The sequence below is a fragment of the Aspergillus lentulus genome, assembly GCF_001445615.1.
Source record: "Aspergillus lentulus DNA, contig: Alt08, strain: IFM 54703, whole genome shotgun sequence".
NCBI lineage: Eukaryota > Fungi > Ascomycota > Eurotiomycetes > Eurotiales > Aspergillaceae > Aspergillus > Aspergillus lentulus.
The window spans coordinates 1,998,837-2,011,446 of record NW_028322118.1 but is presented as its reverse complement, the minus strand read 5'-3'; the positions used below and the strand labels follow the sequence as shown (position 1 = coordinate 2,011,446).

Genomic DNA, 12,610 nt, shown 5'->3' with positions numbered 1-12,610 from the left:
TATGATGCTTAAGAAGCAGCGATGATGTTAATGTGATGGATCCATCATTATTCTTTTTTCTTTGTTTCTACAACAACCAACATTTGCCATAGATCAATAAACATTTCGTCATTCACAGTGTATATGCATCAGCTTGGCGATTATTATAGATGTTCACAGCTTTTGACTAGTCCACTGCACGCCAGCAGCCTCCAATCCTTCTTCTCCATCCACCAACACACACCAGCCTTCGTGACCTCGTCCTCCATCTCCTGCAATCGCTGCTTCAAAGTGTTCTCGGGCGTATTCCAGCACTGCATCGTCAAAGGTCCCCGGCTGCAACCAGACCGCGGGGATCCCGACCGAATGAGCCTCTTGAAGCAGAGGCAGCGTTACCGCAGGAGGGGTAACAACCGACAGCGAGGTTTGAGAGGGAGAAGGCAGAGCGCTGGGCGAAGGGACCGTCTGGTAAGACTTGGAGGGGAGATTGATCTGTGGTGCTCGAGGGTTCAAGGGAGTGACGGGCAGAGAGTGTTGATGATACCAAGCAAGGACTATCAGTATTTTGATGTTAGCAATTCGATGATCGCTGCCTTAATAGATCGAAGATCCGTATGCCATGCTGTCTTTCACAGATAACTCACTCTTGTAGCCGAACTTATTCGCATCGTTGCTGGCTCCAGCAACCGCAAAGCGCGGGGAAGAGAAGAATCGTTTGACGGCGTCCATGAAGATTACGCGTTGGCGGCAAAACTAGAGACTGATGTAGAAGTGACTGAGGTTTCTGATTTCAAAAGATACCCGAGCGATGGTTTGGAGTCCAAGAGATCGAATATATACTAGTTATCGTTTATCGAAATGAAGAATATGACTCCACTTGGAGAATGTGGAGATCTTTATGCGTTTCCTTCCGTCATTCATCCTCGGTTGTTCCACCCGTCGCCACGCCATTCTTTTATCTTTCTTCGAGATTTCCGAGCCAATCTCATCATCTTCTGTTGATATTTTGCCATTTTGCAACATTATTCTTCACGGCTCCCTCGCATGCCACCCTTCGTTCCCCGTAAGCGTGTCTCTTCCGAGGATCCGCCCACGGCCAAACGTCAGAATGCCACCCCCATCGTGGAGATCGCAGACTTTGAAGAAGACTCTGACTCCGATTCATCTTTGAGTGATGCGCCTAGTAGCTTGGACGACGAACCACATGAGAAAAGGGACCTTCAGAAGCAGAAGAAACAAGCCTCCGATGGCTCCGAATCCGAGTCCGAGTCCGACGACGACGACGACGAGGTGGATTGGGAAGATGCGATGGACTCCAAATTCACCTCTGCGTCGGTCTCGGTGACGCCCGCTCCTGCTGTGCAAGATCTCGAATTGACATTGGACAAGAATGAGATACATCTGGCTGATATCGCAGATGGAAAGAAGGGACCATCGAAGATCGAGCGTCAAATCCGCATCGCCACACATTGTCTACACGTCCAATTCCTACTATACCACAACGCCGTGCGCAACGCCTGGGCAAATGATATCAAAGTCCACGAGATCCTACGTCGAAAGCTCCCTGCTGGAATTCATAAGGAGGTCAAGAGATGGCGCACCGCCTCCGGTCTCGATCCTCCCGAAAAAAAGCCGGAGGTAAAGTCCAAGAAAAAGAAAGGCAAAACTCGGAAATCAGATCGGGATTGGAGTGAAGGCTCATCGCGCGTAGAGCCTGGGAAGCCAGATATGAGTCGCGGAGATCCCATCATCTCATTGCTCAGAATCTTGGCCGCTTACTGGAGAAAGCAATTCAAGATTACCGCGCCCGGACTACGAAAGGTTGGTTATCGGCCGATGGCTCACCTGGAAGCCGAAATATCTTCTTTCCAAAAAGACGAACATGATCCTGAGAGACATGGGGAGCGAATACGGGATATAGAAGAGTTCCGTACTGCAGCAGAGCGAATGGAGGGCTCTCGAGATCTCGGGGCTCAACTGTTCACCGCGCTGGTCCGCGCTCTAGGTATAGAAGCCCGTCTGGTCGCCAATCTGCAGCCCCTTGGATTTGGCTGGACCAAAGCGGAGGCCTACACGCCGAGACCCAAAGTGGAGGAAGGGACCATCGAGCAAAATGGGGAGTCAGAGCCTATAGTTGGTCTAGAGTCCGACAGTAGTGACTCAGAGACCGCTCCCGCCCATAAGCACAAACCCAAAAAATACGACAAGGACCTTCCCTTCCCCATCTATTGGACTGAGGTAGCCTCACCCATCACGCACGAGGTTATTCCGGTTGATCCCCTGATACTGTCAAACCCTGTGGCAACAACTCCAGAGCTGCAAGCTGCGTTTGAGCCCCGTGGGGCCAAAGCCGAGAAGGCCAAGCAGGTTATATGCTACGTTGTTGCGTACTCTTCCGACAAGACTGCTAAGGATGTTACGACACGCTACCTCCGTCGTCGAACCTGGCCAGGCAAGACCAAGGGCTATCGCATACCAGTAGAGAGAATTCCCCTACCCGGCCGGAAGAGAAAATTTTTCGAGTATGACTGGTTTCGGACGATTTTGCGGGTGTATGAGCGCTGCGAGAAAAATCGCACGAAAGTTGATGAGGTCGAAGACGCTACAGACCTATGCCCTAACCAACCCGAGAAGAAACAGGTCAAGGAAGGGGACACGCTGCAGAGCCTTCGCTCGTCGACTGAATTCGTCCTGGAGCGATTTCTGCGTCGCGAAGAAGCTCTTCGACCTGGCGCCCAGCCTATCCGCACGTTTGTAAGCGGCAAGGGCGACAAGGCCAAAGAGGAGAAGGTGTACCGACGAGGAGATGTCCTCAAGTGCTTATCCGCTGAGAGCTGGCACAAGGAAGGACGCCAGATCAAGATGGGGGAAGCCCCGCTGAAACTGGTGCCGATCCGCGCCGTCACCCTCCTCCGGAAGCGTGAAGTCGACGAGATAGAACGCGAGACGGGCGAGAAGCCCAAGCAAGGCTTATATGCCAAGTACCAGACCGAGTACATAATACCACCACCAATTCGGGACGGCATCATCCCCAAAAACGAATACGGCAACATCGACTGCTTCGTGCCCAGCATGGTACCCCGCGGTGCCGTCCACATTCCATTGCCAGGCACAGTACGCATCTGCAAGAAGCTCGGCATCGACTACGCGGAAGCCGTGACAGGCTTTGAGTTCGGGTCCAAGATGGCCGTCCCCGTCATCCAGGGCGTGGTTGTAGCCTCTGAGAACGAAGATCTTGTCAAGGACGCCTGGCGCGCCGAAGACGCCGAGAAACGGAAGAAGGAGCAACTCAAGGCCGAGAAACGCATCCTACAGACATGGCGCAAGTTCCTCTTCGGGCTGCGCATTGCGGAGCGCGTGCGCGAGGAGTACGGAGCCGACGACGGAGACATGGAGCGCGAATCTCAGAATCCATTCGCAAGCCGGCAGGCACGAAGTCAAGTCCGTCCACCTCCTGTTCCGGAGGCGGCACACGAGTGGCTCGGTGAACCTGCCGACCGTGGCGGTGGCTTCCTTCTTCCCGGTGAAGACGACGGTGACGACGGCGACCTTGTAGTTGAGGATCATCATCCACGCCAAGCTCGTCCGTCCGTGCAACAATCTGAAGCTCTAAGCGAGGACGAGGATGACCAGGGGCCCGGTCACGATGCCATTAGCATCAGCTCCAACGGACCCGCTGATCTCTCGTCTCCACAGCAGATATCGGATTCTGAAGAGGACGAGCCGTCAGCATCCGCTTCCGACTACGAGCCACCCTCGACGCGCAGGCGCACTCGGAATCCGGGTCGAAGGACAAGGGGCAAATAATTATCATAATAATTCTCATGTGGTTAGGGTCAGGCCTTTATGCACATAAAGACTGCTTTGGGATACGCGGCACTGGGTGGGACTATGGGATGGATACACAGGATGACTTATGTACAATTACTCTATCATACGACTAACACGAATGAACTAATGACCTGCATATTTACAAACAACATTACATTAGGTGCCATATACATCCAAGCATATATGCACACCACCAACGTAGACCAGTCTGGACAATGTCCAAATAAATGGGATGCATCATATCCTCCGCCCACGAGCAGACGGAGAAGCAATCATATCCATCTCTTCAAGGTCACCGACGGAGTCCTCATCTGCATCCGGATCAAACTCCTCCAACGGCGCTACATGCACCGCCGGCGAGGCAATAGGACTATGCGCGACGCGCGGCCGTGACTTGAACACGCTATTGTAGTCCGCCTCCTCCTCGAACAGCTCGTCCCGCGGAGTCGACGCCCGAGTCTGCGACTGTTTCTCGGGTGTTTCGAACTGGTTGACGGGAAGTGAAACGCGCGACTTGCGCGAGCGACGGGGCTGCTGTGGGGGCCGGCTGCTTGGGGGCGGAAGTAGCGACATGGACTTGCGGGTTCGTTCGACGAGAGTGAACGTGTTGAGGCGGGGGTCGTGTTTGGGTTCGTTGTCTGGATCCGGGGTGATTTGAACGGTAGGCGAGCTTGTTCGGGTTGACAGGTTGTCTGGTGAGGTGACGGCCGCGTTTTCATTCAATCCTTTACAGTAAGAAGGTCTGGAGTATTGTGAAATCGAGGGTTTGGCTGATTCAGCGTCGGAGGGTGCTGTGATGGTTGGTTCCATGGCAGGAACACGCAGTGGAGGGGCGGCTCGTCCAGAAGAACGAGGCTTACCGTCGATGCGGGACAGAGCTTCATTCATCGACTGCAGAAGGACCTGGTCGTCTTGTCGGGAAGCAGCTCGAGCTAGGGGCTGGCGAACGGCCTTTGAGATGCTGGCCACGGTGAGAGCCTGGTGATCCTTGAAGGCTAGTGGCGCCTTGTTTGCTGTATTTTCTGAGGTTTGGACGCCAGCACCTTCTTTCTCGCGCATGGAGCTAGCAACCTGGCGCCATTTCTGTAACCGATTGCGCTGACGCACGATGCGGGACTCCAAGTCCACCAGCAGGTCGGGCGTCGCGCTGACGGTCAGAACCTCCACTGTTGTCTCCTTTGCCTTGGACCATGCTGTTTCAAACGGCAGCTCTAAGAAGGCATCACTGCTACTGCGAGCACCACCCTGAAGTAGGGTATCAGCCCACTCCTCGCTACCTATCCAATTCTCTTTCAGTTCGCGTGCTAACACATCAAGGTTGGCGACATCCTTGGGAAGAGCAGGCGGACCCTCTCTAGAACGATCGTCTAGCTGAGTCTTCTTGCTGTCCAGCAGCTGAGAGAACTTCTCATGAACGTCCAAAATCCGGGACCGACGTTCAGCCATTGTGGACAGAGAGACACGGTGGGCAAGAATCAGCGGCAACATCAGCTGATACTCATCCGGGCTGATACCCTTAGCCATAGACAACCTCAGGGCGGGGTTTGGCAGACCGTCCATCGACGAAGCCAGGACCTTGCGCAAGACGGCGGTGGAGAAGACAGCCAGGAGTTCATCGACCTTCTCCCCTTTGCAATCGTCCAACATGGACTTGCGAAAGATAGTTTCCCTGCCGAGATCGCCATTCTTCTTCAGATCTGAAAGTACTCGAGATAGAGCGGCACGAAGGTTGACCGATTGTAGCGGCTCCAACGGAGGGTAGAAAGGGCGGAGTTTCTAGCAACGGTAGCTGGTGAGAATCATACGCTTAGTGGACGATGGTTACAAATAATCACATACGTCGTGTGCAAGTTTAGGATCCCAGAGGGCGACCAGGTGATACAGAGCCCATTCGACCGCTCTAATACGCTGGCGCTGGTTCTGCGATGAGGGCGAAAGAGAGCGGACAGTAATGTCAGGCCAGTCGGGTTGAAGGTCAAGTTGCAGCAGCTTCAAATTGCGAATGAAGACGCATGTGTGTGATTGGTGAGCCCAGTTAAGAGATTTGGAGAGGAGAGGTTGTTTCGAGGACTGCATGGTGGATGCGTGCAGATGATATGGGGGGGAATAATGTCAACAAAGCTTCCACGGAGCGAAGACGCAGCACAGACTATGAAGAACTCCACTATTACGGCGTCGTCTCAGAACCGGGAGGGGCACAAGTCATCCATTGGCACATCATTTGCATATCACTATTTACTTCAACATAGTATTCGTTTCCCAGAGCTAATGCTGGTCATTCTGTACTCAAGCGATACAGGAGCTTCTGTAACCGCATAGCCTGGTGTAATCACGTGAATCGGGTCCTCAAATGTTCGTGATTGGAAGGCGAAGAACGCATCCACCATCCACACAATCAATCGTTTTTCCTAGCTTATATATATCAGCTCCTGCACATCTTAAGGTATATTGTCTCTAATGGCTATTCAATGCATCGAATCAGTCTGATAGTGTGAGGATTGCCCAATCCTTACAGAGGTTCCTTTCTATAAGGCTGGGTTGTTGTTGATCTACACGATAAGCAGTTTGCATTGTTTGCATTGGAGGCCCAATCAGGAGCATCACAATTAACACGACCGACGACAATTGACTTCAATAGATAGACGGTTGGTTTTATAGAATTGACAGGCAATTATTAAAGGAGGACTGTAACAAAATTAGGTGCTAATAATGTTCCATAACCATTAATATTGCTTATGGCTGCTGCGCCATCTGCTTGTTCCCCCTCCTACGCAGGATGGCGGTGATAAGAGACACTTCCCTTCCTTTCTCTCCCCGCAGAGATCTTCCCTTTTCTTCCCTGTCTCATTGACCTCAGCTTTTAATTCTTTATCACTGCAGTCGCTTCTATTGTCATATATCCCATTGCGCTGCGCATTATTTCACAGTCTCTCTTTCAATTAATTTCAGATCATCCCAGTCTCTGAATTAGCTATATCTCTCCACTCAAATCGTTACCAGCGTACCCCTCATCCAACAGCATCATGGGTTCTGACGCGCCTTCCGACCCTCTCTGGACTACTCAGTCTGGTATGATCTACTCGGTTACTCTAATGCTAATCTCCGTGATTTGATGGTTCTAATTGCCTGTAGTTTTGTCAACACTGCCTCATCCTCCCGAAGAGAACTCCGCCTCCCCCATACCATTTTTCCACCTCCTCGAACGTCTAAAGACCACCAAGCGTGAAGGCTGGCGTCGCTTTGGCATCAGCACCGGTGAATCGATTTCTGACCACATGTACCGCATGTCAATCATGACCATGCTTGCACCTCCTGCTCTTGCCTCCCGCCTCAACCTGCCCCACTGCATGAAAATGGCGCTTATCCATGACATGGCCGAGTCGATTGTGGGCGACATCACCCCCGTGGACAAGGTCAACAAGACCGAAAAGGCGCGCCGCGAGGCCGAAGTGATGGACTACATTGCGAAGAACCTGCTTGGCGGTGTGCCTGGAGGCATGTTGACGGGCGAGGACATTCTGAATGTCTTCAACGAATACGAAGCGAACGAAACTCTTGAGGCGCAATTTGTGCACGATGTCGACAAGATGGAGCTATTGCTGCAGATGCTCGAGTACGAGCGCACACACAAGGTTGACCTCTCGGAGTTCTGTCACGTTGCCGGTCGTATCCAGCTGGACGAGGTCAAGGAATGGGCGGCCGCTGTTCTCAAGGAGCGGGAGGCTTTCTGGAAAGGAATGGCCGCGAACACGAATGGTACAGCATAGACGACTTGTCGCAGGAAGGTTGAGTGTATTCGTACTTGCGTCATTCTTTACATTTTGTTTTTTTGGGCCATCATCCCACCGAACCCGGTGGAGGCGTTTGGGTTGGTATTCTAGAATTAGATCGGATAGTGTGTGATAGCATGAGTCTAGGTATGAGCCATATGGGTATCATGACATTCAACGAGGCACGGTTTATAGCTCCTAATGATTTTAGTATGTATTTCATATACGCTATAGAACCAGCTATAAGCCACCGCCATGATCACTTCACAACCTCCCTCTCCATCCTCTCCATCTCCCTCGCCAACATCTCCGCCTCAGCCTCCATCTCCTCCATACTCCTCGGCGGCCGCCCCTCATTATCAACAGTAGGGAACTTCGGTCTTGGCATCCTCTCCCCCTCCTTTCCCTCCCCAAACGCCCGCCTCAGATCCCCCTCCTCTCCATCCAACAGACCATAAACCGCATCCATCCCACCTCGATGATCCAGATCCGCCCGTTTCCGCGGGATGATGTGCGCATGCACATGCGCCACGCTCTGCCCCGCCTCCGGCCCGTCCTGCACCGCAATATTTAGACTCGACGCGCCGTACACGCGCTCAACCAACCGTCCGACCCGCTGCACGGTGAGGAAGAGATCGCTCGTTTCGGCGGCCGTCAGGTCCGCGACGCGGGGAACGCGCCGGCGCGGGGAAACCAGGACGTGGCCTGGGAGGATGGGTTTGAGGTTTACGAGGGCGAAGGAGAGTGGTGTGAGGTGGAAGACCTTGCGAGCTGTTAGATTGTGCATTTGTTGGTGTTGTGGTGGGGGAATGCATTACCTGGGAGGTGACGAGGAATGGGCCAAAGTAGATCTGGGCGCCTTTTAGGGCGGCGGACATGGCGGGGACGGGCTCCCGGACGGACATGAAAATGTATTTTTTTATCGGTTTGGAAATGGGCTAAGCAGGGATTAAGGATATGTTTGGGGAGGAGTAAGGGGGATCCCATTCGAGAGTGGATGTTTTGGTGCAGTTGGTTATGATGCGGAGTCGAGTCGGAGAAGCTGTGCGGGACCTGCTTCATAGCGGGACCGGCTGGCTGAGCGTTATCAAGGCATTCCCCATGAGGGGGTAAACAAATACTACGACAAACAGCAAGGCCGCTGCTGGCAGCACTCTGCAAATAATGGGTATCATTAATTTCTAGACAGCCTCAATTGTATATCACATGTCGACTGAGCCTCAACCTGGCTCAATTGGGTGTGGGAGTAATCGGATCATAAGAGATAATAAACATCGAACAAAGATGATCTCAGGCCTCCGTGGCTGACTCGGGCTCCTGCTCAGTTGTCGTCTGAGATTCAGACTCTTGCTGGGTCTGCTGGGTCTGCTCGGTGGATGCTTCCTCTACAGGCGATGGCTTTTCCTCCACGTTTGCTTCTGTGCTATCTTTTGTACTGGCTTCTGTGTCTGCTTGCGACTCCTCGGCCTTGGGTGCTTCCGGCTCCTCAGGTGGCTGGACGGCTTCCGGCTCATCCTTTGCTGCTGCTTTTGCATTCGTATCTGAGGTCTTCCCCTCTTCCTCCTCTTGCACCTCTTCAACGGTAACCTGCGACTCGGCCGGGTCTTGCGCGGGTGCATCGGCAGCTTCCTTTTGCTCCTCACTTGCAACCTCTTCTGCGGGCTGTGGTTCAGACTCAACTTCGGGTACAGCCTCAGTAGACAGTAGATTTTCATCCTTTGACTCCTTCACAGGCTCCGCTTTCTGCTGCTCTTCTGATTCCTCCGCACCCTCACTGATCGTCGTAACGCGAGAACTGATGGACGCGCTATTCTTGTGGCGCCGGGTGGTTGCACCAGTGCTGATGGACGAAGGCTCGATGTTCTCCAGCGGGTCCTCACTGTCCTTTCGTAGGATCGTCATCCGACGGTTGTCCGCCTGTTCCGGCACTGACTGATTGGCATCGAGTCCCTCCGCTTCAGCAGGCACCGTATAATTGTCTTCAGGAATCAGCTTGTACATATCGCACACCGTCTTGAAAAATATGTACAGCCCATCATTACCCTCAACCTGCCAGAACACATCCCGGTGCTGGAACCAGGCATGGGCGAAGATGCGATACAGTCGACGGAATATGTTGGTCAGGTACCTAAGACTCGCCTGCGCGCCACCGCCTGCCTCGGAACCCAACGTAAGACGACTTGGGAAATGCTTGGGAGATGTGAGGATGTTCGTGGCCCAATCGAGCGTATGGCAACAGTAGTCGATCGCGCAGCAGGATTTCGGGGGGTCATGGACGGCGCAAAGATACTGCCACTCGGATGCACGCATCTCAGGACACGTTTGCGCGGAGCAGGGCGGGTCTTCAGCGAAGAAAGCAACGATCAGGTTATTTACTTTCATGGTGAGGAAACGACAGAGTTCGTAGAGCCAGAGCGACCTGTCCACCCCCTCGGGCGGTTCCGCAAGTTGTATCGCGACATCTCGACTGATAGGCACGACGGTCTCAGATCCCTCCGGTCGGGTGAAGTGGTTGTAGAGCGCTTTCAAGTGTTCTTGGAGCTGGAATGGAGAGTCGAGCTGTTGGGCAACAGAGGGCCTGGTTAGCGAAGGTAAACACCTTTGACTTGTTTGTTTACATGAGCTCACCTGCGACAAAGGAATCAATGGAGGACCGACAGCCATATCAGCGGCCTTAGTTCCTGGTCGAATCCTTCGAGAAGATGCATTATCATTGCCCTTTGAAGCTGCCAAAAATTCTTGAGTCTCTTTCCCAAACGAATCACCAACCGACGGTGACTTAGGCCCAATCTGTACCTCCGTGAACGGGGGAGGACTAGGTAACCGCGGCGAGCTGGAGGGCGACGCCCCAGAAGCAGCCATGATGAAGATGAAGAGAAAATAAAAATGAGAAGAAAAAAAAGAAACTCAAGGCACGGCCTGTCAATGTAATGACGGCGGCCACCAGACTCTAATGCTGGTGATGATTGATGGAGAGCTACGGAGTACTGCTGCGGAGCTCAATGGCCGAGACCACCGCCAGGATCCTTAGGCTCCAAGGCTCTAAGGCTACCGTAGCCCGAAGCCCATGACCGGGGAAGCCCTGAGCCCTAATTGCTGCCTCCCCTCCAGGAACAGACGTCATTCTTCCCCGCAGGATTAAGGTACGTTGATCTTTCATAGTTCATAGATCGTTGGAGCGAGGCTTTCATCTCAAACTCAAACCATGCCGGCAGATATTATTGATGATGATGATGCTCCCCCAGAGCTGGTGGATGTGTCCGCGCTACCGGACTCAGAGAAGCCCAATATTTCCAAGACACCATCTACAACATTAGACACGCCGGCACAGGATCGTGTGCCTATCACTCTAGTAACGGGTATAACTCTGTCGGAAATGAACTCCTTGTGCTTAATACTCACAACGACAAGGCTATCTCGGTGCGGGCAAGACTACCTTGCTTAATTACATCTTGAGTGAGAAACATGGCAAAAAGATAGCCGTGATCATGAATGGTTCGTTGTCCAGGTCCCTGTGAAGAGTCATGACTGATGTATATCTAGAGTTCGGGGACTGTAAGTCGGCACGGCACGACACAATTCACCCGTTAAACTAACTCGACTCCAGCAACGGACATCGAAAAGCCATTAACGGTCAACCAGAACGGCCAGGAAGTCACGGAGTGGATGGAAGTCGGAAACGGCTGCATCTGCTGCTCCGTCAAGTAAGCACTGCTCCTTAAGCTCCCAAGACAACGTGACTGAGCAGCTGGCCGCCAGAGACTCCGGCGTCATGGCCATCGAGTCACTCATGGAGCGCCGGGGAACATTCGACTACATCCTCCTAGAGACAACGGGGCTCGCCGACCCTGGCAATCTCGCGCCCGTTTTCTGGGTAGACGATAACCTCGGCAGCTCCATCTATCTCGACGGAATCGTCACGCTAGTCGATGCGAAGAACATCCTCCGTCTTCTGGACGAGCCCGCGCCGGAAGAAACCGCATCGAGCCATACCGACGGAACGGAGAACGAGGGCCACGGGCACTCCGGGCCTGTGCTCTCCATGGCGCACATGCAGATCTCCCACGCGGACGTGATCATCCTGAATAAGGCGGACCTCGTCACCCAGGAGGAACTCGACCACGTCCGCTCCCGCATCCTGGCGATCAACAGCGTCGCCAAAATCCACGTCACAGATCACAGTAGGACACCACAGATTGAGGGCGTCGTGCTGGATCTTCATGCATACGATCACCTGGATAGCCTGGACTTTGGGGCCAAGGGACACAGTCACATCGACCCGGTAATACTACACTTGCTGTCATCATTAACCATCTGCTAATATCCTACAGGCGATATCAACAATCGCCATAATCATACCCCCTATACCCGCCGACAAGGTCTCACGGGTGGACGCCTGGCTCCAGTCCATTCTATGGGAATCAAAAATCCCGGTAATTTGCAATACAGATACTTCTAACCTCAATAATTTCGAGATCCATCGTCTAAAGGGTATTCTAGTCCTGCAAGACGGGTCCTGTAAGATCATCCAGGCTGTCCGGGAAGTCTTCGAGATCCGAGACTCGGAGCCAAAGACAGGCGGTGGCGGCGATTGCAAGCTCGTTCTGATCGGCCGTGGTCTGGGACAGGATGCGCAGCCGTGGCGGAGGAACTTTGAGGCGTTCCTGGAGGCTGAGTAGCGCAGCGCTTCGAGGCGTGATAGCCGAGCGAGAGCACGCCCCATGGTTCAAGTCCCCAGCGAGACGTTCTATTACCAGCCAGGAGCAAACATGCGGCAAGGCCGAAGTTGCAAATGAACAGCTTCACCAAGTGAGGTAGTCTCACAGTCACCCCAGGTATATAGGATAGCCTCAATGCCCTCTAACGTACCTGCAGCCTGCATGATCCATATTTTTGCAAAAAGGCATCAATTATAATTTTGATAAGATAAATACAGCTTCATGAAAGAGAAAATGACGCGGACATCGGACAAGTATACAATGGAACCACTTGCAGAGCAGAAAGTATCAGATGACATCCGCCAATCGTAT

At 53.0% G+C, this 12,610-nt stretch overlaps 7 protein-coding genes across 7 annotated transcripts; 3 read left to right on the top strand and 4 right to left on the bottom strand.

Moving 5' to 3' along the window:
* Positions 1-153: 153 nt before the first annotated feature.
* ALT_3911 (CoA-binding protein) lies at positions 154-708 on the bottom strand (the record flags this gene model as incomplete). The annotated part of the gene is made up of 2 exons (XM_033562435.1): positions 154-533; positions 624-708. 2 exons carry the CDS (start codon positions 706-708, stop codon positions 154-156), a joined length of 465 nt encoding a protein of 154 aa, XP_033418326.1.
* Positions 709-1,023: 315 nt separating this feature from the next.
* Positions 1,024-3,786, top strand: ALT_3910 (Rad4 family protein; the record flags this gene model as incomplete). Its single annotated transcript, XM_033562436.1, has 1 exon — positions 1,024-3,786. One exon carries the CDS (start codon positions 1,024-1,026, stop codon positions 3,784-3,786), a length of 2,763 nt encoding a protein of 920 aa, XP_033418327.1.
* A 261-nt stretch (positions 3,787-4,047) lies between these two features.
* Positions 4,048-5,886, bottom strand: ALT_3909 (uncharacterized protein; the record flags this gene model as incomplete). Its single annotated transcript, XM_033562437.2, has 2 exons — positions 4,048-5,586; positions 5,650-5,886. The coding sequence occupies 2 exons, from the start codon at positions 5,884-5,886 to the stop codon at positions 4,048-4,050; spliced, it is 1,776 nt and encodes a 591-aa protein (XP_033418328.2).
* A 947-nt stretch (positions 5,887-6,833) lies between these two features.
* ALT_3908 (HD domain-containing protein) lies at positions 6,834-7,577 on the top strand (the record flags this gene model as incomplete). The annotated part of the gene is made up of 2 exons (XM_033562438.1): positions 6,834-6,879; positions 6,943-7,577. The coding sequence occupies 2 exons, from the start codon at positions 6,834-6,836 to the stop codon at positions 7,575-7,577; spliced, it is 681 nt and encodes a 226-aa protein (XP_033418329.1).
* A 262-nt stretch (positions 7,578-7,839) lies between these two features.
* Positions 7,840-8,485, bottom strand: ALT_3907 (HIT family protein; the record flags this gene model as incomplete). Its single annotated transcript, XM_033562439.2, has 2 exons — positions 7,840-8,343; positions 8,399-8,485. The coding sequence occupies 2 exons, from the start codon at positions 8,483-8,485 to the stop codon at positions 7,840-7,842; spliced, it is 591 nt and encodes a 196-aa protein (XP_033418330.1).
* Positions 8,486-8,870: 385 nt separating this feature from the next.
* Positions 8,871-10,442, bottom strand: ALT_3906 (Mob1 family protein; the record flags this gene model as incomplete). Its single annotated transcript, XM_033562440.2, has 2 exons — positions 8,871-10,139; positions 10,209-10,442. 2 exons carry the CDS (start codon positions 10,440-10,442, stop codon positions 8,871-8,873), a joined length of 1,503 nt encoding a protein of 500 aa, XP_033418331.2.
* Positions 10,443-10,785: 343 nt separating this feature from the next.
* On the top strand, positions 10,786-12,259 carry ALT_3905 (CobW family GTP-binding protein; the record flags this gene model as incomplete). The annotated part of the gene is made up of 6 exons (XM_033562441.2): positions 10,786-10,939; positions 10,992-11,075; positions 11,124-11,135; positions 11,188-11,284; positions 11,340-11,862; positions 11,912-12,259. 6 exons carry the CDS (start codon positions 10,786-10,788, stop codon positions 12,257-12,259), a joined length of 1,218 nt encoding a protein of 405 aa, XP_033418332.2.
* Positions 12,260-12,610: the final 351 nt, after the last annotated feature.